The 23,741-nt window shown below is 40.0% G+C and overlaps 1 protein-coding gene and 2 long non-coding RNA genes across 12 annotated transcripts in view; 2 read left to right on the top strand and 1 right to left on the bottom strand.

Annotated features, from left to right (window-relative positions):
• The window catches only part of NTNG1 (netrin G1), a 147,689-nt gene that overhangs the window by 74,324 nt on the left and 49,624 nt on the right, over nucleotides 1-23,741 (bottom strand). For all 9 annotated transcript variants that reach the window (XM_064428042.1, XM_064428038.1, XM_064428037.1 and 6 more), the window contains exon 3: nucleotides 9,949-10,589. In XM_064428042.1, the coding sequence (XP_064284112.1) occupies nucleotides 9,949-10,589 (641 nt within the window). The remainder of the gene's footprint in view (nucleotides 1-9,948; nucleotides 10,590-23,741) is intronic.
• Nucleotides 959-9,908, top strand: LOC135305002 (uncharacterized). 2 transcript variants are annotated; one of them, XR_010366280.1, is made up of 5 exons: nucleotides 959-1,604; nucleotides 2,743-3,027; nucleotides 3,897-3,992; nucleotides 5,944-6,025; nucleotides 9,633-9,908. It is a non-coding gene; the product is annotated as an uncharacterized LOC135305002 (long non-coding RNA). The 2 variants fall into 2 exon arrangements; XR_010366281.1 differs by lacking the exon at nucleotides 5,944-6,025.
• LOC135304997 (uncharacterized) overlaps nucleotides 21,085-23,741 on the top strand; it is a 44,447-nt gene continuing 41,790 nt past the window's right edge. Inside the window, exon 1 of the long non-coding RNA XR_010366273.1 lies at nucleotides 21,085-21,185. This is a non-coding gene — a long non-coding RNA (uncharacterized LOC135304997). The remainder of the gene's footprint in view (nucleotides 21,186-23,741) is intronic.

Below are 23,741 nucleotides of genomic sequence, written 5' to 3' on the forward strand. Positions count from 1 at the left end.
AGCAACTGAAGGAGTGATGATCACATCATGGAAAAGAGAATCAAAGACTGTGAGAAATGAGCAGTGGAGCTACGTGGGCTGTGGGACAAGGGAAGGAGGATTTCCTGAAGTGGGTCACTGACAAAACAGATGCCTTGTCACACTGCACCTCTGTTCCCTGGCCCAGCTGCCATTGCTGCTCCCTCTTCCTGCTGGCTCCACTCCCCCAAGGGAGCAGCAGTCTGTGGACCTGCTGTGCTCTAACTGCGGGCCAGAAATTGTAATTAAAGAAAACAACCCAAAACAACTTTTCCAAGTCAATTTATGGTTGTGCTTACATGGCAAAATCAACAGCTCTAGCTCTATCTAAGGGAAGAAACAGCCCACAGTTCAATAAATATGAGAAAAATCTAAGGCCAAAGAAAAAGATCAGCTACTGAGGGAATTAATTTTATGTTTCCTCTCCTGCACAAAAGGCTGCCAGAGTTCCTGGACTCCAGTGCATGTTCATGTGCTTGGATTGGCTTTTCTGAACAGGCCTAAACCAAAGCACTATAGAACCATTACCAAAAAGTTAAATTACTATGGTTATGACAATTTCAGTAAACACCATTCCAACATCTAAAAATCCTTATTGCACAAGAGAGTTGAAGGGGGAAAAAAAGTAAAATCTGTTTTACCACCTACAAAAGTCACAAACAATAAACAGTACTGCAACCATTCTGTATCTGGTAACTGGCATTAAAATATATATATAAAGTATTCTGGGAACTGAAGCAATGCTTCAGTTCAATAAAACTAATGTAATTAAAGAGAAAGAATCCTGTTTTTCCTCTGCTTGCAATTTCAAATGAGAGCTTCTTAAAACTTGTGACCATTGCTGGAATCCAATTCAGGACCTCAGCTTATCAAATTCCCTGCTCTGGCACCATGCCTTTGAGGTATTACGAAGTGCTGCTCATCACAGCATCCCTGTCTGTCTATAAATGCTCCCAATAACTTTAAAGTGCAGATACCTCATTTTGAAACAGGCAAGTGTTCACTGTGAATCAAAATGGAGTCACCAAACATGTGCAGCCTTCAGCTGGTGCTTCTTTTCTTGCAAGGTAACAAAGGAAAATGTGTTGGAACAAAAAGTCTCTTTGTAACACTTTAAACTTGGGAAGCTTTGCAGGACAGCACACCTACACAATGCCACAGCTTTTTGAGACCCTGTAGACCTCATATCTTCTTCTGTAATTTGTTCTGGGACGGGGAAACTGCCAGGCTAACGAGCTCTCCTGCAGCCTCTTCCCCTGCAGGTGCTACCCTGGAAGCACAATCTTAAATCAGACACAGCCATGCCAGATGTAACCTCCTGAACAAATGCTCCCACTGTGGTCTGAGCAAGCCATGGCAGCACTAGTGTCTGACTTTGATGAAATCACAAACTTCTTTTCCATTCCATTCAGACAGTGGAAGCCAAATTAATTCCTCAGCTTTTTTAATGCTTAGAGCCCCATCTCAGGAATTCAATACAGGAACATATTAATCTCTCTGATAGGTGATGGTGCAATATATTACTGATGGGGGAGCCAGCACGTCAGCACTGTGATAGTGACCCTGACCAGCAGATGACTGAATGGGTAAGGAGTGAAGCAGCTGCTCTGGCTTGAAGGCACAGCCTCAACTTCAGCAGGCAGTCCTTCACTCTTGCCCCACTGCTAATTTTCCAACACATTATTTGTGGCTTGGGTATCTAGGAAACCTCATTAGGAAGGTATGTGACAGCCCCTGATAATACATGTCTGTGGCAAAATAATTGATCCCTCTTTGCAGTGGTGATCTTTAATGCTCATAGGGCATGGGAGGTTATTAGATGGAAGGCACCCTTTGATGGTCTCCAGTGTAATACGTTACCAGATAGCAATGTGCCTATCTATCACTTACAAAATAATGTCATCCCTGAAAAAGGGCCTGGCAGTTGGTGTTAGGGAGGAAGGGGGTTTAATTATATTTGTGGATGAAAAGATGTCCTGAGAAAAGTGTGCAGTCTGATTATTTATTGGCTTTTCAAAAGCACTCAGCACAATATAAGAAAAACATCAGGCTCTCCAATACGGTGGTTAACATTGCTGTTACAGACTCTAGCCTTGAAATCAAGTTCAAGCTGAAGAACAAAATTACCTCTTACAATATGTGGTTTACTTCTGAAAATGAAAAGGGTAAGAGACGTATTAGCAATGTTGGCATTAGTGGAGGCAGCTGTTTTTAGATATTTGGTATTTCAGGGATGTGAGTTTAGCATCGTTACTAGAAGTACAGCTTACTATATTCCTCTGCTAACTTTCCAACAGTGAGCAGATGGTTACCCTATTACCAACCATTTGCATTTAACATATTGTAGTGATTTATATACCACATGTCACTGAGCAAAGTAAAAACAGTCGATGGTAACTAATTAGTTGAGTGTGAAGATGCATATCTCAATGTATATATTCTTATTGTAATAAAATTTAATCTTCTTGGTTGTTATTATGTTTAATGTGTGGTGTAACAGAGATACTGGTGGCAGTTAAATGTGAACTTTCATGTCGCTTTACCATTGAGACAGTATTGGTATCATTAACATTTCCACCAGCACTCCTTTACATGCCTATTTTATGAATGATGGTGCACAGAGGGTAGATTATAACAATCCATTGTTCTTCTCTACCAATCCTTCTTAAGTGTATTTCAAAGTACTTTATAAATCCTAATGTATCATATTGGCTCATATTACAGGACAACAGACATCTGGAGAGGGTGGAAGTGGGAATGTTGCTTGGAAGAGAAGAAAGAACTCAGAGCTACCATAAAGACAGAAATGGATTTAAGAGAGAAAATGAAAATAACCACAAGGTCTTCAGGGGAGTTTGCAAAGAACAAGCAGACAACTACTGACATTTACATGAACATCAAAGTCAGAAGATAGACTCAAGGGTTCAGAAGAAGAACTCAACTTTAGAAGCCTGCCCTGCACAACTAGGATATGGGCAGGTCTATATGCCAAGTATCGCACTACCCATGGTATGTCCCAAGGCCTGATCAGATTTAATGTTCAATATGAAACTATGGATTATCTGCCTTATCCTGAAATTGTTTTTGTTCACTTTTTGGCTTATTTCAAAATGGTGGCCATCACCTCAGAGATGTCAAAATAATTTATAGTGAAGTACAGCTGGGTTGTTCCAGAGTATAGCAGCATTTCTAGCATAAAAGTCTGGATTAACTGTTGTGTGAACAACCAGGTACTGTTGACAGACTGACTCTAAGGCTCCAAGGCTTCAGTATGCTGCAAAAATTACAGGTGGTCTCATTTGGGAGTGGCAGTATGTCAAGAAGTTCAGCAGCTCCTGCTCCCTGCCAATGTTATTAGGACACCTCTTGCTTCTCAGCTTCCTTTCATTTCTACCATATCCAGCAAATCTCCAGGGACACAGCCTGTTCTCCTGCAAAGGGCTGCAGCCAGCATTCTGCTTTCCTGAATGCGTCAGCAGCCAGACTTTCTCTTGGGAATACGACCTGCAGTGTAACTCCTCGGCTCCTTTTCCCTGACCATATTGCTGCCTGCTAAAATTGCAGCATTGCCATTTGTTTCTGTAGCTTTTCCTTGCTTTTCCATGAACTAGATGATAATCTATAGGAAAGTGTTGAAAACTTACCCTGTAGCTGAGTCCAGTTAACAATACGCTTCACCTGTGTTTTACTGAGGATTTTTCACTACAGCCTGCTGTGATCAAATAGGGACTGTGATGATTCCCTTTGAGCACGGGTCACTAGTACTGCTGAGGCACAAAAATCCCAGAGGTGGACTCCAGAGGGAATGGTAGGAAGGGTCTCGCAGACCCCATATAATCATACCATTAGACCTTGACCTTTACTAATTCACTTTCTAGTTTCTGAATAGGTGACTGTACCACTGGACTGAACAAACTGGCTGCTTTACATCAGCTCTATCATGAGGACATGAGACAGGATGAACAGACTGAGAGGTATGGTTTTTTTCTTTCTTTTTTTTTTTTTTTTTTAACAGAAGCTGGGATAGCTGCCTGACTACTGTCCTCCCTCCCTCCTTTTTCCCTCTTTTGTTCCTTTGGGTTTTTTTTTTTTTACCTTTTCAGGCAGGCATTTGAAACTCAATGGGTTAATAAGGGTAACTTGACTCAAATTACTCCTGATTTACAGGATGGCATCTGAAATGAATGTCAGGACTGGTCTCTTGTTTCAGTACTTAACTTTTACATGTAGGGAGTGATACAGAGCATACTATGGCACTGTTCTAAAGGGAAATGAGAGGAAAGACAGTGGGATAACTCTCTTAATTTCAGATATTTCCCTAGATCACAGCTGAATGATGGGTTATTTATTACCAAAAAAAAAATTAATTAATAGAGAGAGAGAGAGAAACATCAGCTATGTCAAGAGAAAGTGAGTGAATATTTTGGGTTCAGCTACTGCTTTCTAAGGCACTTCACATGCTGAGAAGTTTCAGGGAAGAATCAGCTCCAAAGTAGACACAGTCAGGTAGTGAGATGAACAAAACTATAATGGCAAGCAATACCACCACACTGGTACCCATGCAAAAGATCAGAATGTGAACTTAAAAAAACCCCAAACAAACCCATGCCTAAAAAATGGTAGTTTGGAAATTTTTAAACTTTTAATGTGATAATATGTTGTACCACTCCAGCTTTAACTTCAACTAGAAGGACATCCCTGTGCCAGGAATCATTTGTATATGTGATACAGAAGATCCTTAAGCTTATTTCAGTGTTTGCATTAAATTGCACTCTTTTCAAAAGCTTAAAGGAAAGAAAGTTTCTGCAAGCTATTGGAGTCACTGAATTTATTCAGAAAGGCTCTTTGGATTCCTTCTCAGCATACAAAGCAATACAGAAAGAAAAATCCTCATTTCTTTCATCAGGATTTTTATCTCTACTCCTTTAATATTCAATGGAAAAATGAATTATACTACAAAAAGGCTTGGTGCCTCTCCTCAATAACCCTGACCCTGCATGATACTGAGCTTCCTTGAAAGACAGCTGGGGGAGATCAGTAGGGAAATGCTTGATGTCTTGCAAAAAAAGAAAAGATGACCAGATGCTAATGAGCAAAGGTGGTGAGTGAATCCTGGGGATTTAAACCCACTGATTTCAAAAGCATATGTATTTTGAATGAGGGTCTTAGACAGCATTCAGCCTCCACTGCTCTGCTCCCCTTCCAGCCACTGTGACTGAGGCCACACTGAGCTGATGGACAGGACTTGTGCCATCAGGATGGAGGGTAGAAATCAGTATTATCTGAACACAGGCAGGAGTAAAATCCACCCAGGACACCTGTACTGAGTAAACCCCTAGAGAATGCTCATGTGAGAATACAGACCATGACCATTTATTTCAGTTCCTGATGACCCTAGATTTGCTTACAGAAAGCGAAGGACCATTTTCCTTAGTGGCGTATTACAGTAGATATATTAAAAAAGCAAAAATTGCCCTTGGGACTTACAGATCAATTGACATGCTCTTAAATACATGTTTCTTTTTCTTTCCTATTCTCTAATGAGTTTATAATTTAATCAGAGAAACTGCTACATTCCCTCCAAATACTAGTGAAAATCTCAAAGGAGAAAAGCTGCTTATGCAAGTGTTCCTGTAAAACAAAGAGTATTCAAGTATGGCAAATAAATACTAGAGTCAAGAATGGTATTCAGTCATCTCCTTAAAAGCTTGAAGCTTACATATCTTAATATTGATGGTCTGGTTCTGAGCTGAACATCAATTAAAACATTATCTATTATAAATAAAACTACAGCATTTGTATAGATTATAACTTCCCTAGGGCTAAGTTCTGCTTTTGGGTAAATAACAGAGGGACAGTATCATACAGTGCTGCCAAGTGTATGACAGAGAACGTAGAGATTTACTCCAATAAATCCATCCACAGACTGCATCTGCAGAATAAACCAGAGGGTGGGACCCTGTAGAGCCCAGCCTGCCAGGTGGAACCTCCTGCCCGAAGCTGCAAGGTGAGCTCCCACTCAGGGCAAGGGTCCTCACCCACCCCACATCCACCACAGCCTCGGGAGCAGTTCAGCCTCACAGCTGCCAGGAGCAGCGGGCTGACCAAGGAGACAAAAAAGCCCCAAGCCCCTAAGTAGCAAAGATATTTTCCTTCAGATTAATTTATTCAGATGCTGAGATGGATTTGAATTTAGAATAGATAATGTGAGAGCAAGGAACTGCTAAAACTGAGGTTACCTTTCATTTGTGTATTGTGATTAGAGGTTTCTATTGCAGCTGGGACTGAAGCGCAGCTGAGATGCGGTCAGAAAACCCTGGGGCTTAAATACAGAAGCTTCAAGGCGAGAAGAGTACAAAAATAAATTCCAGAGGGCTTAATAACATTGTGCAGAGACTGGATATTCTCGTGTCAGAAAGAAACTCGTGGCTCTTAGATCAAAACCTAATCATTCAAAAGCAATAAGAGCTTTTGTTTTACCCAGCCAGTCATTCTGTTACCCACTGGGACCATGGTTTTTACAAGCATCCCGAATTACAGTTAATTTACAGTGTATAAATGTACGTGTCACTGACAATATAACAGTTAGAGCAAAAATACTTTAAAATTAACATGGTTAAACCTTCAGCAGTCTGATCCAAAATCTGCAAGGAACCTTGAGCTTGACTTCAAAGGAATTATTATCAGCATTTTAGTGAACTTCTACAAAAATAGGTTTAAAACTGGGAGCTGTACCTCACTGCTTACTGCCAGGACTGTCCTTCACGTGGAATTGAGCACAGGTAGAGCCTGCAGACAGGTCAGGCCACCTCTGCAAGGCAGCACAGTGAAAGAAACCTTCCTGAGGCTGCGGCACAGGACACCCTCTGATCCTCTGCAGCAAGGCCAGATGAGGGGAAGATGTCTGCTCTTTCTTAGCTTCCCATCCCAGAAGACTTTATTTATGCATTCGTTGACCTTTCTAGCTGTTAGGACCATCTTGCTTCAGCAGTTAATTAACACAAGTGCCATAATTTAATACAGTTAATGCTACTTTATGCCCTTTAATGTACCTTCCATTAGTGATATTATTGTAGTATTACCCTGTAAATTAAAATAAGATCAAGAATAAGAGAGGCTCTCTTTAATTAAGGTACTGGCACACTGCATCGTCCATTATTCACTAGAAAAAATCACCCTGATTTAGTGAAGCAGACCATCAGTAAGTCAGAATTAGTTCATGTGGATTATTAGGTTTCTTGAATAATGGGAGCACAATGGGGTTGCTGAAATTGCTAACAGCCATGTTTCCATTTTTTCATCACCTTAATAAATACACAATGGAAGTGGTAAATTGAAGAAGAATAAACAGGTGGTAATAGAGCAGGAAAGGTTTTCATCTCTAATGCAACATACATCAGCCTTATTTCACACCAAAATGCAAAGCAATGACAAAACAAACCTATATTAAGTGGGCAAGTCTCCTGTCTGTAATTCATTGTGAAGTATTAACCACCACATAGTCCTGTATATTTAACATAGTGGCTTTAAGATAGAGGCTTTTCACTGTCATTGATGCTTAAAACACAGTGTGAATTTTATGTGAAATTACATTTTATGCTGCCTTTAGAAATATGCTATTATGAGCTTTGGTGATTTTAACTATACTTGACCTACAGGTTATGTTTTTCAGAAAAAGGACTGGCTTTAAAGTGACTGCCAGCATCCCTCATCCACTACATGTCAAGCTCCTTGGTAACCTCCCTTTGTATCCTGTCTTCATGAAATAATCTAGTCCAGTCTTACCAAATTTATATAAATAGCTGGGTCTCAAAGCCCAGAATATGAATCTTGGTAGCAAAAAAAAAAAAAAAAAAGGTAAGAATTTCCAGTTAAGGAGCAAGAGCTAGAAAGCTTAGCTGAACTGGAAACAGTGGCACAAGTACCCTGGTAACCCTTGCTTCCCTCCACTGGTTCCCATGCTCAGGCCATGCCAGGGCATATGCTGGGAATGCTGACTGGGAGACTGTGGTGGGGTAGAACAAGGTAACAGTGGGCTTATTGCAAGTTACAACTGGTGCGACTAAACAACCAGGGGCTGTGTACTGCAGCCCCACAGCTGCTCAGCAGCAAGCACACCCTTAAGATTTTCACAAGGAGGGCTCACTAGATACTGAAGGAAATGGCACCAAATCCCAAAAGAGCTGCTCTTCTCATTAGCAGAAAAGTGATAAGAATTCACATGAATCTAATCTAGTGAGGTCCTATTACACATCAGATACTTCTTTTAAAGCACATGTCCAATTACTGCAGCATTTAGACAACAAGCATCAGCATCAGATAAGTTCTCTGTACGGTCACACTTCATTTCTACAGATAATTTTTCACAAGATTGGTGAGCCCCAGATGTGCTCAGAAGGTTTCTGTTTCTAATTTGCATGCAATGCACTCTTTTTTAATCCTACTGATGCTTTCTTTGATAAAGTAATGATAATCTAATTGAAGTCAGACTAAGCTCCAAATGGATTTTCAGACAGGGAACAGGCTTTCCTTAAAGCCTCAGGACCAAATCCTGAGCTTTGATATGATGCCTCAGTAGAGCTAACCTATGTGGGAGAGCCCAGTGGAGAAAACATACACATTAAATAGGTGTTACTTTTTTATATTGAGGCTAATTTTACCAAACTATTTCAGACAGTATCTTAAGCTGTTCATGATCCACTTAGCCCTCCCAAGAGACTTCTGAAAAATAATTTACAATGTAACTAATGAGCATTGCAAGAAGAATTCTTAAAACAGCAACATTTATTTTAGATTTTCAAATGTTAGACTAGTAATTATGTATAGATCTATAGTTGATGTGGACACAGAAGACTGTAACTGCATGTTAAACTTCCAGTCCTAAGAAATGCATTTTGATAATTCTGATTTTCACTACAGGAATAATAAAAATATAGTCAGAATTGTTTTATATAATCACTATTTTTTTCACTCAGTTCTGAGTCTGCAAAGAAAGTCCCTGGCCTTCCAAGATATATTAGCTTTTCTGTTTGTTTTGATACTTAGATTCTCTTAGAGAAGAAAGTTTTTTTTTAAGAAGGAAGTCTTAAACCCTGTATAGGAGAAACAGAGAAAGAACAAAAGGTATATTAGACTGGCAAGTGAATTGCTAATAGAGGTGATCCCACTTATTTCCTCTGAACAGCTTGGCATCCAAGACCTGTACAAAGGGATCACCCTCCTGCTTGAGGGCATCAGTCAATTGCTAGTTTGAACTGGGAACAAAATTTCCTGATAGGAATGTCACTGCAGTTATTATTTTTGGGACTACAGCACTTGATACCAGCCACCACTTGCCCTAGAGGGAACCATTTGTCTTCAACGCAGCTGAATAATCATCTTTGTTATATTCAAATCAGTCTATCTAAAACACTGTTGGGTTTTTTCCATTTTAATTCAGCTTCTCTGCATTTCAGAGCTAATTAAAGTAGAAGGAATGGGCTCTAATCTCTGCTGCTTTCCTTGCTCACAGCCAGACCTAGTGGGAGGGGTTTGTGCAAGGGTTGCTGTATCAATCACAGCTTACATTAGAGGCCTGGAAAGGTCAAATGATAAAACAGAATCTCTGTTTTTAGTTAACTGCCACTGGATCAGACTGCAACTACAAAAGAGAAGAAAGTGTTCGACTGCTAGGGTGAATTCCTGAGCCAACACATGAACTGTCCTGCCTGTGAGACCCAGGGCTCAAGATCCGAGGTGAGTGCCAGCAAACACCCAGACCTTGTGCCACTGAGTCAGAAACTTGTGGTATGACAGCAATGGCCTTCAGCCGAGCCAGATTTCCAATGAACACTGGCAGAAAATGTCATCTTCTTTGGGGAAATAAACACTTTCGAATACCTTCTCAAATCAAAGACACATGCCTGTTTCTAAAGTGATATATTCTCTTACCTTCCGTATACCCTTATGTCTGAGATTGCATAAAAGTAGCGTGCCAGGTGTTGCTCATCTACATATATTTCACCAGTTGCTGGCCTAAGCAGTCTTATCCTCAGATCTGTGATGGTAAAGAAATCTCTTAACTTCTTGGTGGTGTCAAGCTGGCCGTAAAGAGAAGCCATGTTATGAAGCCGAGGTCCAGCAAAAAAAGCAAATCTATCTTTGATTTCAAAGTGGATTATTTTGCTATTTGTCATGTACCCAGTAGAGTATTCCTCTGTGCAAATGATTTCTAGGACTGTGTGCTGTGATAAATCCCTCACTGATTTTGGATCCATGTGAAAAGCATCTAAGCAGTCTGTGGCATAGTATTGGTAGGGCTGCCACGTTCGTCCATAGTCGAGTGATTTCTCCAGGATCATTTGGTCTGGACGGCCAGATTCAAAGGTGATAACTATGTTATCTGTAAGCTCAATGGTTTTGTTCCAGGAGAGTGTAATATTAACATGAAGAGGCTTCGGATAGTCCTTCCAAGTTGTGGACTGCCAGAATGTGGAGGGATGTCTTCCTTCCAGATCGAACATCAGTTCTGGAGGATGAGCCAGTTCTTGGGTACTTGCATCACATTCATTATTGCACATGTAGGGATTCCCCTGGAAAAGAGCAAAGCAGTGTTACAAGGGGCACCACAGAGGAGAGTGTGACACACAGGTTGATTTTTGACTGAGGACTGCTTTTCTCCAGGAGGAAAGCCAAGAAAGAAAAAACAAATGCCTGCAAGTAATAACTTTATCTTAGTGAGATTAATCCTGGCTATTTTACCTGTTGAAGTACAAACACAACATAGCACCCTTGTGTCTGTACTGTAGACATTTTTCTTAATATAAGTTAAAGAAAGAAACAAGCTTATTTACCCTGAATAACTTGGACCAGGGATTGAGTCACAAAAGACTAAGAACAGTATGCTCAATAACTCCAACTCTTCTTAGAAAGCTGCAGCAACCAAAGAGAAGATATTTTTGAAACAAGCATGTTCCTCAGAGCTCTGCCCAAAAAAGTACTAATTTTTAGGGCAAGTGTATTTTGTTAGCAGTGCAGCCTGTGTGTACTCAGTATGAGCCAGTATTCAGTACACTTTCAAGATTCCTTTCACCCAGGTGGGAAATTTATCATGCTTAACCAGCTCAACACTGCCTTGCCTTAAAACATTTACACTTGCAACCAAAAGCTATTAGAAAAACAGTGTTCTGTCAGCTCTGGGACTTGATTCAGGTATCTGCCATCTTATTACGGGGTACCAAAGTACTTCAGAGAAGACTTTTCATGAGGCACCAGGTTCAATTTATCAGGACAAGATAATCCAGCACTTGATTAGGTGGGAGATGTCAGTGGCTCCAGCTGGAACACTGCCTAGGTGGCTGGAGTTCTGAACTGAGGGTTGAGTTAAAAACAGCAACAAAAAAAAGCTTGCCAATAGTGCACAGCTTTTACTGCTGCTTGTCCTCTGAAGCAAGGTGAAAGTGAATTATTCTCTTTCTGGCCTTTTTGATGCATTAACTTTCACACTACAATCTTCTGCTTCTTCACAAAGGCTATTTTGTCTGCAGATTGGGGATATCTTGCAGCAGTTGCCAAGATATCAAACCCTGTAGGCTGCACTGAATCATGTATATCTTATTTCAGCTTTCAACAGTACGTTAGTATTTTGCTACTTGTTCATTCTGTGTTTGTTCCAGAAAGCAACTGCTGCTCTGTAACCTTCCCTCCACCTGACACTGAGATTGTGAAGAAATCTCTATTCACTGATAGTCAGCACTGCTGGGGGAAAATACACACATGCCTACACCTAGCAGAGCTCGATGAGGTCATTAATGTAGCTGTTATTGTCATTATTCAGAGTGCCCTGCACCTGCCCTGAAAAGAGAACAAGCCCTGGCATGATGATCAACCTTTTCTTTTCTTATAATTGCAGTTATACTTCTCTCCATCTCAAAGCCTGAGGGCAATGAAGTGACTCAGTGCTATCCAGTGTGGAAAACAGGTTTCAAACATGAGTTTCCACCTTGGCCACTGCTCTGCTCTTTGATATACTCCCACAAAACACAAGCAAAAGAACTTCTGCACTCACTCTGACCTCCCCACTGGCAACTTCCTCTTACCTGGGTTGGAAAATGCTATTTTTTTCCTCTGTCTTTCTTGTTAATACAGCTGAGTGCTAAAACTGACAACGATTCACTGGGACTGGAAGTTAGGGAAAAAAACTACATGACAACAAAAAGGGTTATTTGAAAACCAGCTGTAACTGGAAATACTCTGCAAAATTTTGTCTATAATCTGTTACAGCTCTGATTTCAAGCTCATGGTTGCTATTTCTATGCCTTCCTATTGAATAAAACAGTGAAAATTAAAAGTAAGTTTCAAGCAGAAGAGAGAAAACACAGAATTTTTAAATATTTAAGCTCCATTTAATATATCAGATACAAATGCTAGAATCTGCTAACTTACAAAAGCATATTTTCCTCAGGGAAAATATACATATTGTGAAATCTGTAAGGTTCCAGATCCTTTGGCTATATGTAAATATCAGTTTATCAGAAGATGCTCAGTTTGCATAAATCACACCTGTCTGAGGTTGCCCAGAAAAATCTGGTCACTTAGATCTGTGTACCTCTAATCCATATGCTTTATGCTTCTGCTTTTGCTTTGGCAAAAGCAACTACAGTGGGCAGTCACAGGTATTGAAATCCAAGGAATAAATGCTCCTGTGCAGCCAGACAGGTGCATTAAGCACTGCTGAGGGATGGCTTTAGCTTCCTGCTCCACAAGCAACCGCTGAGTCTGTTGTGACTCTTTGTGCTAAAAACTAAAGCCACTCTGATCCCTTAGTCCCTGGATGCTGGAGGAAGCATCTTTTATGACTTCCAGCAGCTAACCCAGGTTGTATGGGATGTAATGTTTCTTTCTCTATATTAGCTGATTTATTTTACTCCCTTTGCCATTTATCTTTTACGGTTTAGCAAAAGCTGAGGTGCCAACACAATCAGAGAATAACTGGGAGGGGGGCTCTGAAAACACCCCACAAGCTGATGTGAATGCAGTATGACATTGAGAGCTGGCAGCCCTAGCTTGCAACTGAAATGCAATCTACAACTCTGTGCTTTTTAGGGAAAGAGAAGACTATTCCAATTAATGGCAGAGTATTTTGAGAAATAGGTCAGAATCACAGTGCTGTCCTGTCCTGCACCTGAAACTCTTACCAGTGGTAAAAGTAGTGCCACAACCTGCCATTGAAACACCGAGATAAGGACATTACTACAAATGAGAATCCTTATAAAAACTTCAGGTGTATCCTCACCAATAAACTTAATTATTCTTTTAATTTTATGGCACAGAATTCTCTTTTAAGAGGTGAATGACTTGATGACACCAAAATAACCTGTGTGGAGTTCAAGTGCTTGAAAAAGAAAATTAGGAGGAAAAAAAATCTAAGCTGATTATAAGCCAATAAAACAAGTGTCCTGAATTCTAACAGGAGGAGAGAAATTATGAGTTTATGTAAATTCCCCTCTGTCTACTGACATGGCAATTGCTGATGTAATTTTGAAATATTTAACATAATTATTGCTTCAGAGGCTTGGAATCAGGTTCCCATTTTCTCTGCTAGCAACTTGGCTTTCAACTGCTTCTAATTAATCTTAAATGTAATTTGCATGGTAAGTCATACTTACATTACCAAAACAGTCTAAAAGGGTCTTACTCTACACAAATGTCCCTCAGTACATGTTATTATGAAAACAATTAATTTAACTGGGATTAGTTACATATTTTAATGCCTTGATCTGTATGATAATCCTCTTTAAGACTTTTGTCTCAGTAAAATGAATACAACAAAGACAAACTTTGTCCAGTTTGTGAAAGCCAAGCTCAGTCTGTGTTGGGGCCATCTGAAGGACCAGAGCATTAGCATCTCTAAGTAATTTTGTGCCTAGGAGGCAGCTGTAAATAGATCTTCATTTAAGCCTTCCAAGAAGCAGCTCTTCAGTAGGACAAGGTGGAAAATATTTATAACTTTTCAAAATGATATTTAAGCCATTAGGAGAGTTCTAAATAATTAAATACTGATAAATACTTCTAAACACTTTAGTGCCAATTAGCATAAAAGGTAGCTGAGTCTTTCCCACCACCACAACCATGACCACCTAAAGGAAACCTGCTATTTTCCTGTACAGCAATGGGAGATTGATATTAGATATCTCCTTGCAGGCAGGCAAATTAAGCTGCTATTTATTTTCATTTTGGCTGCTCATGGAATTGAAAGTATTACTGAAACTACTGGCACAGTCTAAGTGTTGGCTTTAGGAGGAGGTACCTGATTTGCAGGCACAGTGAGGGCATGTGGCTGTATCACACGACTTGATCACATTCCACCCTGGCTGGAAAAAGGAGTTACCTGACAAGCTCCTGAGTAGGGCTGACTGCAGGTTTCCCCTCAACTAGCTGGATTCAGTTTGTTTTCCAGTAGGTTTCCCCACAACTAGCTGGATTTAGTCTGTTTTAGGACACAGCAATGTTCCTTTGTGGCAGCCAGCCTGAACTTATACAGTGGTTTTGGAGGTGCTGTGTAAGTGTCCCTGGCTGGGGTGGGGTGCCAGGGCTGGCCTTGCTCCCCCTGGGCAGCAATGTGTCCTACCAAAAGCTTCTCCAGGAACAGCACAGTGGCCTTAGAGTGAGGATTTAGGTCAAAATCAGATGTCCAGCAGCAGTGTGACTTCTGAATGTCAGCAGGGGAGCAGCTGCTGTTCAAGGGTTGCAGTTTGAGTGCTGCTGCTCAGGTGAAGCCTCTGGTCTCTCACCTGTGCAGCTCCTCAGTGGCACCCACACAGGCTCAGGGTTTGATTGAAGATGTTGCTCCTTTCAGTGTGTTCCCTGTCCACATTAAGACCTCATGGACTTTCTCAGTCAGGAACAAACACAGAGGGGCTGAAATCATCTGCAGCGTGAAGACTGGAAGCTGTATCACAGATTTCATGCTGTAATGGACACCTGGCTAAATCCCTACAGAGGATTGTAACTTGCATTTTCAAACTGGTAAAGGCTGCTGAGGTCAAGCTGGCCAAGACTTTAAGAAGAAGCAAAATAAATTTTCAAGAAATGAGTCACTCCAACTGATTTTTATACCACTGCCACAAGGTAATTAAATCAGATGCACGAGACAAGAAATTAATACAGCCTCACTTACGTCTGGAGTGTGGCTGTGTGGTAAATTACCACATTCACATCACACTTTTAGAAATATTAGAGTATTTCTGTTTTCCTTTTCAAAAGATCACTACAATTAATTCACTTGGTGCATGCTGTATATTGTAGGTGATTAATTAGATAGCAATAGCTAACAGCAGCAATTGCCCTAATGCTTACATTTTGCATGTGGTTTCTAACCAGGAATTACTTGTTTACCATGACAGAGCCAGATTATGAAACCATTAATTGTGACACTACTACACCTAATAAGGTATTGTTCTGCTAAGGGCAAACAGTCAGTGAGGTGGAGGATTGGCAAGGTCCAGGATCTGGTGCATGATAATTGATGTTATCAAAGCCACAACATCCATTAGCTGGTTTGAGAGCATCTCGGTCAATGTCTGCAGAATTATTGCTGTGATGATGACAGGAATGGCTGTAGACAAGAACATTTTACCATCAACAGCCTTTCATCACTGCAGTGACAGCATTTTAAGTTAAAGTGATTTAAGTTAAGAAAGAAAAAGTGCTAAAATCTGAGTGGAAGATTTGATGCTCTTTCAAGGGCTCCCAAGCGAGGGCATCTGGATGCCCAGACTAGCACTTTGAACTCTGAGCTGCAGGCTGAACAATGTACATTCTTCAAAATGAGCAAAAAAGAGAATAAAAGCATGTTTAAATCAATACCTTCTGGGGAGACTTAAAAAGATTAAACCAGGGAGGATGTGACTGGCCAAAAATAGACAATAATGCTTAACAACTTCATGTACTTTTAAGCTTGAAAGTACATTGTAGATTATGGTCCTGATCCTGAAACCAACTTGGTGTAAGAAGGCCCTTGTAACTCAGATTTAAAAAAAGATATTTAAGCCTCTAAAAATCTGTCACTTTTGCTGTGTGGCACACAAACCTAGCTAATTATTCTTCATGACCTTCACGAGGTATGGAATCCTATACCAAATTTACATATAGATGCAGAATTAGAGAGGGATGCTTTTGCATGATGAACTCGGTAATCCCTGATTATATTGTACTGTTGCTTGCAAAGCCTTTTGGCAGATCATGTGAAGGTATTCCTGGCATACAGAGTAGTTCTCAGATTACTGCCTCTTTTCAATACTATGGATTGAAAATGCTGCATAGGAAAACATTTAATATTTGCAGCACCAAATGCATTGGTGCATTTGCCAAAGGCATTTACTTCCTAGCAGAACATTCTCTATTTTCAGTAACTTTAGTTACTTTTTGAAAAAGATTTTCAATTTACTCTATGAGTCAAATGGAGTTTTGTTTCCTCTGAAATATTTCTATCCACTTCTGGGGAGTGAGAATCCTTCTTTTCCTCACTGGTAGCTTTCTGCTGCTGAAACTGTCTGTGACTTGGCAACCTTGCTGATGTAACTTTGGCCACCTGATCCTTCTGGCATAACCTTATGGCAGATCTTACTGGCACCGATCCCAGTGTGGTTTTGTTATTTCAGAAACTCAATATTGGTGTTTTCCTCAAGCATCAGCAGGTATTTGGCAACATAATCACTTTCCTATTTATAGCTCTTGCAGTGTCATGCCATGCCTGATGCTGGGACCCCACTGTGCTGAGCTCTGGCTGAACAATACAGCAAATGTTCCAAGAAAAATGGAGTTTCTTTTATACCAGATGCATACCTGAATTTAAGAAACTGAAATCCCAGGGGGTGTAATATCCCCTTCTCTCAGAACAGTTGTCCTGGCTAAAGCAGCCCGTCCATGAGAGCACTCCTTGGACAAGGCAGCAGAGGGTATCCATCTCCAGCATCCTGCTCAGCTCAGCATTTTTGTCTGAGCCAGTTTTCCAGCCATCCTGCTGCCCTGCAGGAGCTCTGGCAAGGAGACAGTGCAGGAGATACAGGGGGTGTCCTCAGCTGGGAATAGCTTATGCTGCCAGAAACAACAGCTTGGGGTGTCTCTGCATTAGGTTTTGTGTTCTGATACAGCTCTCATCTTGCTCACTTTCTGATTATTTTGGACTATCCATGGATTAGAATGGGAGCCATTGAGAAGGTAGAAAGAAGTCTAAAACATTAAAGCTGAAAGGTGCCATTCCTGAGCAAGGAAAAGGCAACGCAGAGGGAAGTTGGTCCATTATTATGAAAAGATGTTATCAGTGATCACAGTGAACATGGAGGGAATATGAGCATCAAAATCGGAGAAATTAAATCATCCTGGTGGGGACAGGAGAAATCACGGTGCTGGGAACACTAAAAAAATTTTTTTTTGTTCTTTTTCTGTTCCTTTGTAGTTATAAATGATTGTGTTCAGAGTTTTGGTCCAGAAAAGAAAACTGTGTATACCAAAAAGTTTGAAAACAGGTTTTGATAGCAAAGAAGACCCCTGCAGGCCTTAATGTTTCCCCTAATCCAACCTGGCAGCAGGGGTTGATGTCCCTGACCAGCCCCACCTGGGCCCCAGGCCAGTCCCTATTTAAGCTCAGGTCTCTGTTCTGTTGCACTGCTTGGCTGGAAGAGTACTGGTACTACCAGAAGGGATGCAACAGCTGGGAATGAAGTGAAGAAGTGCAGACAGATTGACTGGCTTAAGGGCAACATGAAAATGCACCCTAAATAGTGAACAGAGAGCTAAATTGTGTCTGTGCTGTTGTACTCATGCTTAAGTGACTAAAAGGTCACTTACATACAAAACCAGCAACTTGCATGTGCAAATGTTATTTATGTTGCAGAAGACTACTCAGGGAATATATGTGTCTGTTGGACTTAGACACAACCATTTCTGTCCCAACAAAAAGAATTTCACTGCATATGTCCCCCCAAGGCATCATTACAATTTTATTCTTACAGAGAGCAGCAGGATTGAGGACAACAAACTCAGATTATTTCCTTTCTGACAGATGTAAACATAGCACCTGCAAAAGCTTACCCTGGTCTGCACTGCAGGTATTGCTGTTGCAAACTCAACAATCTAAATTCAGGAATGAAGAATTCTGTTTGTTCTACTGGCAGTATTTTACTTCCTCTGTATTTACACATCTGTGTTAGCAGACTTTATATTTTTAATTTGTTTCACTTAATTGTTTTCTTATTTCCTGAAAGTGGAACTGTAGAATATGCTGCACCTGGGAAGTACAGCAGTGCGATAGAAGCATACCTTGTTATGTCATTGTGATTGTAGGTTTTATGTTTTACTCTGAATACTGGCAGACTGTGTTAGTGGAGATAGCCAAAGGCACCAAGCTATTCCGACTGACAAGAAGTTGATACAAAACTATTTTCATGCACAGAAAAGCACAACTCCTTTACTAGGACCTAGTTAAAAGGGAAACTGACAAAACCAAATCCCAAACCTTTCCTAGCTTTGTGAAGACAGAGTCCTTGTTTAAGTATTCACTGTCAGAAACAAGATCTTATAATTTATTTCTCACTTGTGATTTTCACCAACTTAAAAGATGCTATTTGGTTGCTTAGATGTGCAGCTACACAGTCATTCTGCAAAATCTGTGGGATATTGACTATGAATTATGGCAAGACAATGAGCAGAAGAAAACCAAATCCTCCACGGTATTCATTAATGGTTGCCTGTGACAAACCACTGTCAGCTTTAATAGTTTTCCTGGGGTGATTCTTGCTTCCTCTGTGGGAGACTTTTGAGATTGCTAAAAAGATTCCTAAGTAGTAGCAATAGTTAAATAACTTTCATCAAATGTAATGCAAAACATAGTTAGAAAAAAGTTATCTTCGCTTACATTTTATTTCTTCATAAAGAAGTAATCTTAGAACAGATGGTCTAATCAAGTACCTGCACAACCAACACTAAGTAATGCTTATATTCACTAGTGCATTGCCAAAACAGTGAGCTAATGTTTTACTAATCACTCCAATGAGAGAAATGCTGAGTGCCATTCAATAAACAGTTAATTTTCCAATGCTGGACTAACTTTTCCTTTGTTATCATTGAAATTAGACAACCTTTCCAATCCAAGGCAGGCTCTCTTCCCCAGCTCTGACAGTCCTTTATTTTGTGTGCTATCACACCAGTTTGAATAGGATGCAGTGTAGTAGCTGTGAATAAAGATAGCAAAACCAGGTCATTTAAAGCTGTAAAAAAACCCTTTCAATCCCTGTTTATGTAATATTGCATGTTTAGGTAATGTTTTGCATACTACTTTTTAGCTCTAAATCTCCAAATGACTTACAACCATGTTCAGCTGCCCACAAAGTTACAGGTGCAAGAGATCAGACAAAGAGGTGAAGTAATTAGTGCTCAGACAAGTGGCTAAACCAGACCATTTGCCTCATGGTCCTTTTTATTTTAAAATATTTTTTTTAATAATTTTTTTTTTGAAGACAAATCTTTTAATTAATTCTATGGCTAATGCCATTGAGAAAAGACAGTGCAAAGCCAGACAACACATGAAAAGGACTAAAGAGACAGAAGGAATACTTTCCTTGTTAGGGGTGTCTCAGCTGTGTTTTTGTGACTGTCTGCATCTGTAGACACTGTTCATCCTACTCCAGAGTGTTATTGGTTCCGTGCTTGTGGACCTCATGCAAATTTGTATTTCTACAATAACTGTAATTTTATTTCTGATTAGTAGCATCAATATTATTTTTGACAATTTCGGACCAACTAATATATCCATTGCCATTTTTAGTAAGTTTTACAGCTGATGGATTGACACTGAATGTCAAACACCACAATTAGAATTGTTGATGTTATGCAGAAACACTGTTCTTAATATCTGTAACCTCCCCTTTGCCCCCATCCTATTACTGCTGCGGAATCTGCACTAATTTCTGTTGAATTTGGTAAGTTTTTTGTTGCAGGATTCCCAGGCTTAGAGGACCTTTGCATGTATGTGAACCACTTAAAGGAAGAATGAAAAAGAGCATAAACAATAATGACAGTTGTAAGTGAAATCCAATTTCACCTCATGTGTCTTAAAAGGTGGGCCACATTGTTTTCCCTTAATTTGTGTTTGTCAGGATGATAAAATAAATATTTTTAATGAGTCATAGTGTATACCTACATAATGTGGAATTGCTATAGAGACAAATTTGAATGTTGAATTTCATTATACTGTGAAGCGATGTCTTATTAGTATTCACAATGAATTGTGTGATGTCTCTCCACATTCAAATTAGAGTACATAGTGCTTTGAAAAAGAATAAAGTCGCTCATCAAATCCATATTAGGATACTGCACCAATATAAGTAATTCAATCAAAAACAATCCCCACATATTATCTTTTGAGGAAGGGTTGCAAACTTTGTGATAAACTGGTAATTTGTTCAGTTCTGTGCTGGAGAATGTCACGTAATTTCCTTTATCACATATGTTCATAATAAAAAATAACCATACAGCTTTGAAAAATATACAATGACTTCCTAAAATCATTAATACTGTTATCTGCAAATTTGTATTTCAGGTATGATATGTGCTTGCACTGCCTCCTAACAACCTGTCATTTAAAAAACTTATTTCATCATAGCCGACTGGAATATGGAAAAGCCCAACTGGCTGTGTGGCAGTGTTGCTAAAAGGGGAAGGAAAGCAGCTGCTCCTGTCCCATGGAGAGGGCAGGGTGTAAAGCCTGCACAATCCCTGCTGCTGCCTCAGATGGGCACCCCAGAGCACTGGGGATAAAACCAGTCCCAACAAGATTTCATAGCCTCAGGTACTGTCCCAGATGACACAGAGTATCTCCCAAGCCTGAATGTGAATATTTTACCTAAAGTAAAACAACAGCATCTCCAAGTGCAAGAAAGGCTTATGATAAGTTATGTAACACTTTCAATTAACTCATCAGATGTGTAGCATGCAACCAGCTCCCCTGAACTGAGGCAAACTTGCTCCCTGGGTTGTTTATAAAGTAATTCAAATCTGAAGAGGCTTCTTTCCCTACAGAGCTGTGGGCAAGACTTCTGCAAGCTGGGGTTTCCCTCTGAACCTGTGCGTGCCTCCAGGGTAACCAGGAACAGTCATGAATTCATGGCACATGAACTGGGCTAACTCAGGTAACTTAGTAAGACCAGGGCAGCCTGGGCCATGCAGTGCTCTGGGCATTTCAGTGCTGCTGGCCTACGGGGATGTTGTGCTGCTAATTCTTTTTCTGTGCTGTTAACCCCTCAAAGAGATTAAATCTGCATGTGTATGCTAGGACAAGGCAACTGTAACTCATGAACATTGTTGAATGAATATAACCTAAAAAGTATTTGACTTTTGGTAAGCATTAGGTGGAGGAGTTTCTCAGAAGAAGAGAATCTAATTTTTCTATAGTGGTAAAAATAGACTTTCTACACACACCTGCTGGGATGCCTGAAGGTAAAGTTTATGGCCAGGGTTTCCTTTTATCCTAATACATTTCAGTCTATTACAGAGCAAGTTGATAAGAGAAGCTCTGTTTCTTTCCACTGTACCACCCTGGGAAGTAATAAATTACAGCCTATTATGTTCCCTATCAGTCCTACCCATCACACGTCTTACAGAAGATGTGATAAAGAGAAACATCTTGGCTAGAGTAATGCAATTAACTGCTGCCATTTGAAATGTGAAGAATTACATTCTCTTAGTCCAGCCTGTCTAGTTGCTCAACTAATTTTGATAAAAGATGCTGTTTAATGACTTGATGGTCGACTGTATGACTACTTTCCAACAGAGTCTGTTTCTTGCAGTAGGTGCAAGAAAGGTCAAAACCTTTCACCAGCCTGCAGTGTCCTGGCTGTGCAGCCCAGAGGTCGGGGGGCTACGGGACAGGAGAGTACTGGGACAGCCCAGCTCCACCGTAGCTGCCTCTGTGAGGGGCACACAGGGACAGGCCCTCCCCAACACCTGGATGTGCTTCTGATGTCACATGGCAGCTGGGCAAGGCAGCATCTGAAGCCAGAAAGGGATGAATATGAGATACACGTGTTCCTGTAGGGACTCAGTAATTTAAACAAGCTAGCACTGCTCAGCATTTATCTTTAAATGGAGTTTTAGGTTCCAGTTAGTATGAAAGGAGCTGTATGAAGTGCACTTACTAGAATGAGAAGTATCTGTTTATAAAATGAGTCAGTACTTGTAAGGGTGCAAAAATAAAAGACCTCAGAGCAGGTGAGGTATTCTCTCATCTGACAGAGAATTTAAGGCTGTACTGTGCTACAAACCAGAGCCATATGCCCCTTTCTTTAAAGGTATGCAACATTTACATTTTTTCATATAAAAAACCCTTTGCATATAGCATCTGAGTATTTTCAGGCCTCAGTAAAGTGTTTTACGGATAAGAAGTGGCATAGCTCTGCTTGTAACAATGTCTTTAGACAGCGTACAAAATCACCCTGTTCCACATGGCCATCTGTGATATGTTAATGCAAAAGTAAAAAAGAAAAAAGCAACTTCAAAAGATATGCCCTTGGATTTTTTTAATTTTCATTTCCCCTAATTTTTCACTGGGCATTTACTAAAAGTGCTGCAGCGAGATCAAGGGAAAATAACTCCAAGTTTTCGCTTATAATGGAAGTGAACATAAGGCTGTAAATAATTTTTAATGGATTTGAGATTATTTTTGTGAACTCTGTTATACAGCACTTGAATACACCAGTTAATAATATTTTGTGGGCACATGCAAGTTCAAAAAGCTGGTCAATAATTAAAATATATATAAGAAAAAAGCAAGCCTCTTAAGGTATCTTTGATTTTGGTAACTCACAGTGACATCGTAAGGTTATGGAAATTATGTATTAATGTAATTTATTCAAGAAGCTGGAGAGATACTTGCTTTTGCATAGAAGCAAATAAAGAAAAAAATCTACTGTTTACTTCTCATCTCCTTGCAAACATTTGTGACTCTGTATCTCTCTACTTATCTGTATATATTCTGCAACACAGTACTGACTAGCTTTTAATCATAAAATCAATTCCTCCATGTGAGATTATGCCTAGTCAAGTTCCTTCATATTTCTCAGACTGCTTTTCTAGACTTCATTTTGTAATTGTTATTTTGCAGATATAAGAGAAATATAAATGTATATTTAAGTAACATTTTCTTGTAGGGTCCTATAACCCCCCAAATCTGGAGAAACTGCCTGCATACTTGCAGGTGTCTGAACTTGGCTGATACCAAAAGTTTGGATATGATGCTCAAAAATAGAAACTTCTGACTTTTTTTAAATCTGCAAACACACAAGAAAACAATTTAAAACTGTGTTGAATATATGAAGGGATATTTAAGTAGTTATAAAACAACCCTATGCAATAGGAAATATTTCATTAGGACTTTATAGTTTATTTAAATTCTCTGAAGTTTCTTTCAATGAGACAAATCCTATCCTGAGATTCAATTAATTTAACTCCTAGACATGAATTTGCTGAAACCAACAGATGTTCTTACTGAATAAACGTGAATAGCAATTGAACGAAAGCTCCAGGAGGTATCCCAGTGCTTATGAAGTTCCAGATCATCCTGTCACCTCCCAGCAGCTTTTAACTCTGCACATACTGAGCTTCTCCAAAGCTGCTTTGCCATCAGCTGCTCCCCCACTGGCAGTGGAGGAAAATGAGGAGGCAGTTTTTGACTGGGGGAAAACTAAAAG

This window comes from Passer domesticus, chromosome 7 (genome assembly GCF_036417665.1).
Source record: "Passer domesticus isolate bPasDom1 chromosome 7, bPasDom1.hap1, whole genome shotgun sequence".
NCBI lineage: Eukaryota > Metazoa > Chordata > Aves > Passeriformes > Passeridae > Passer > Passer domesticus.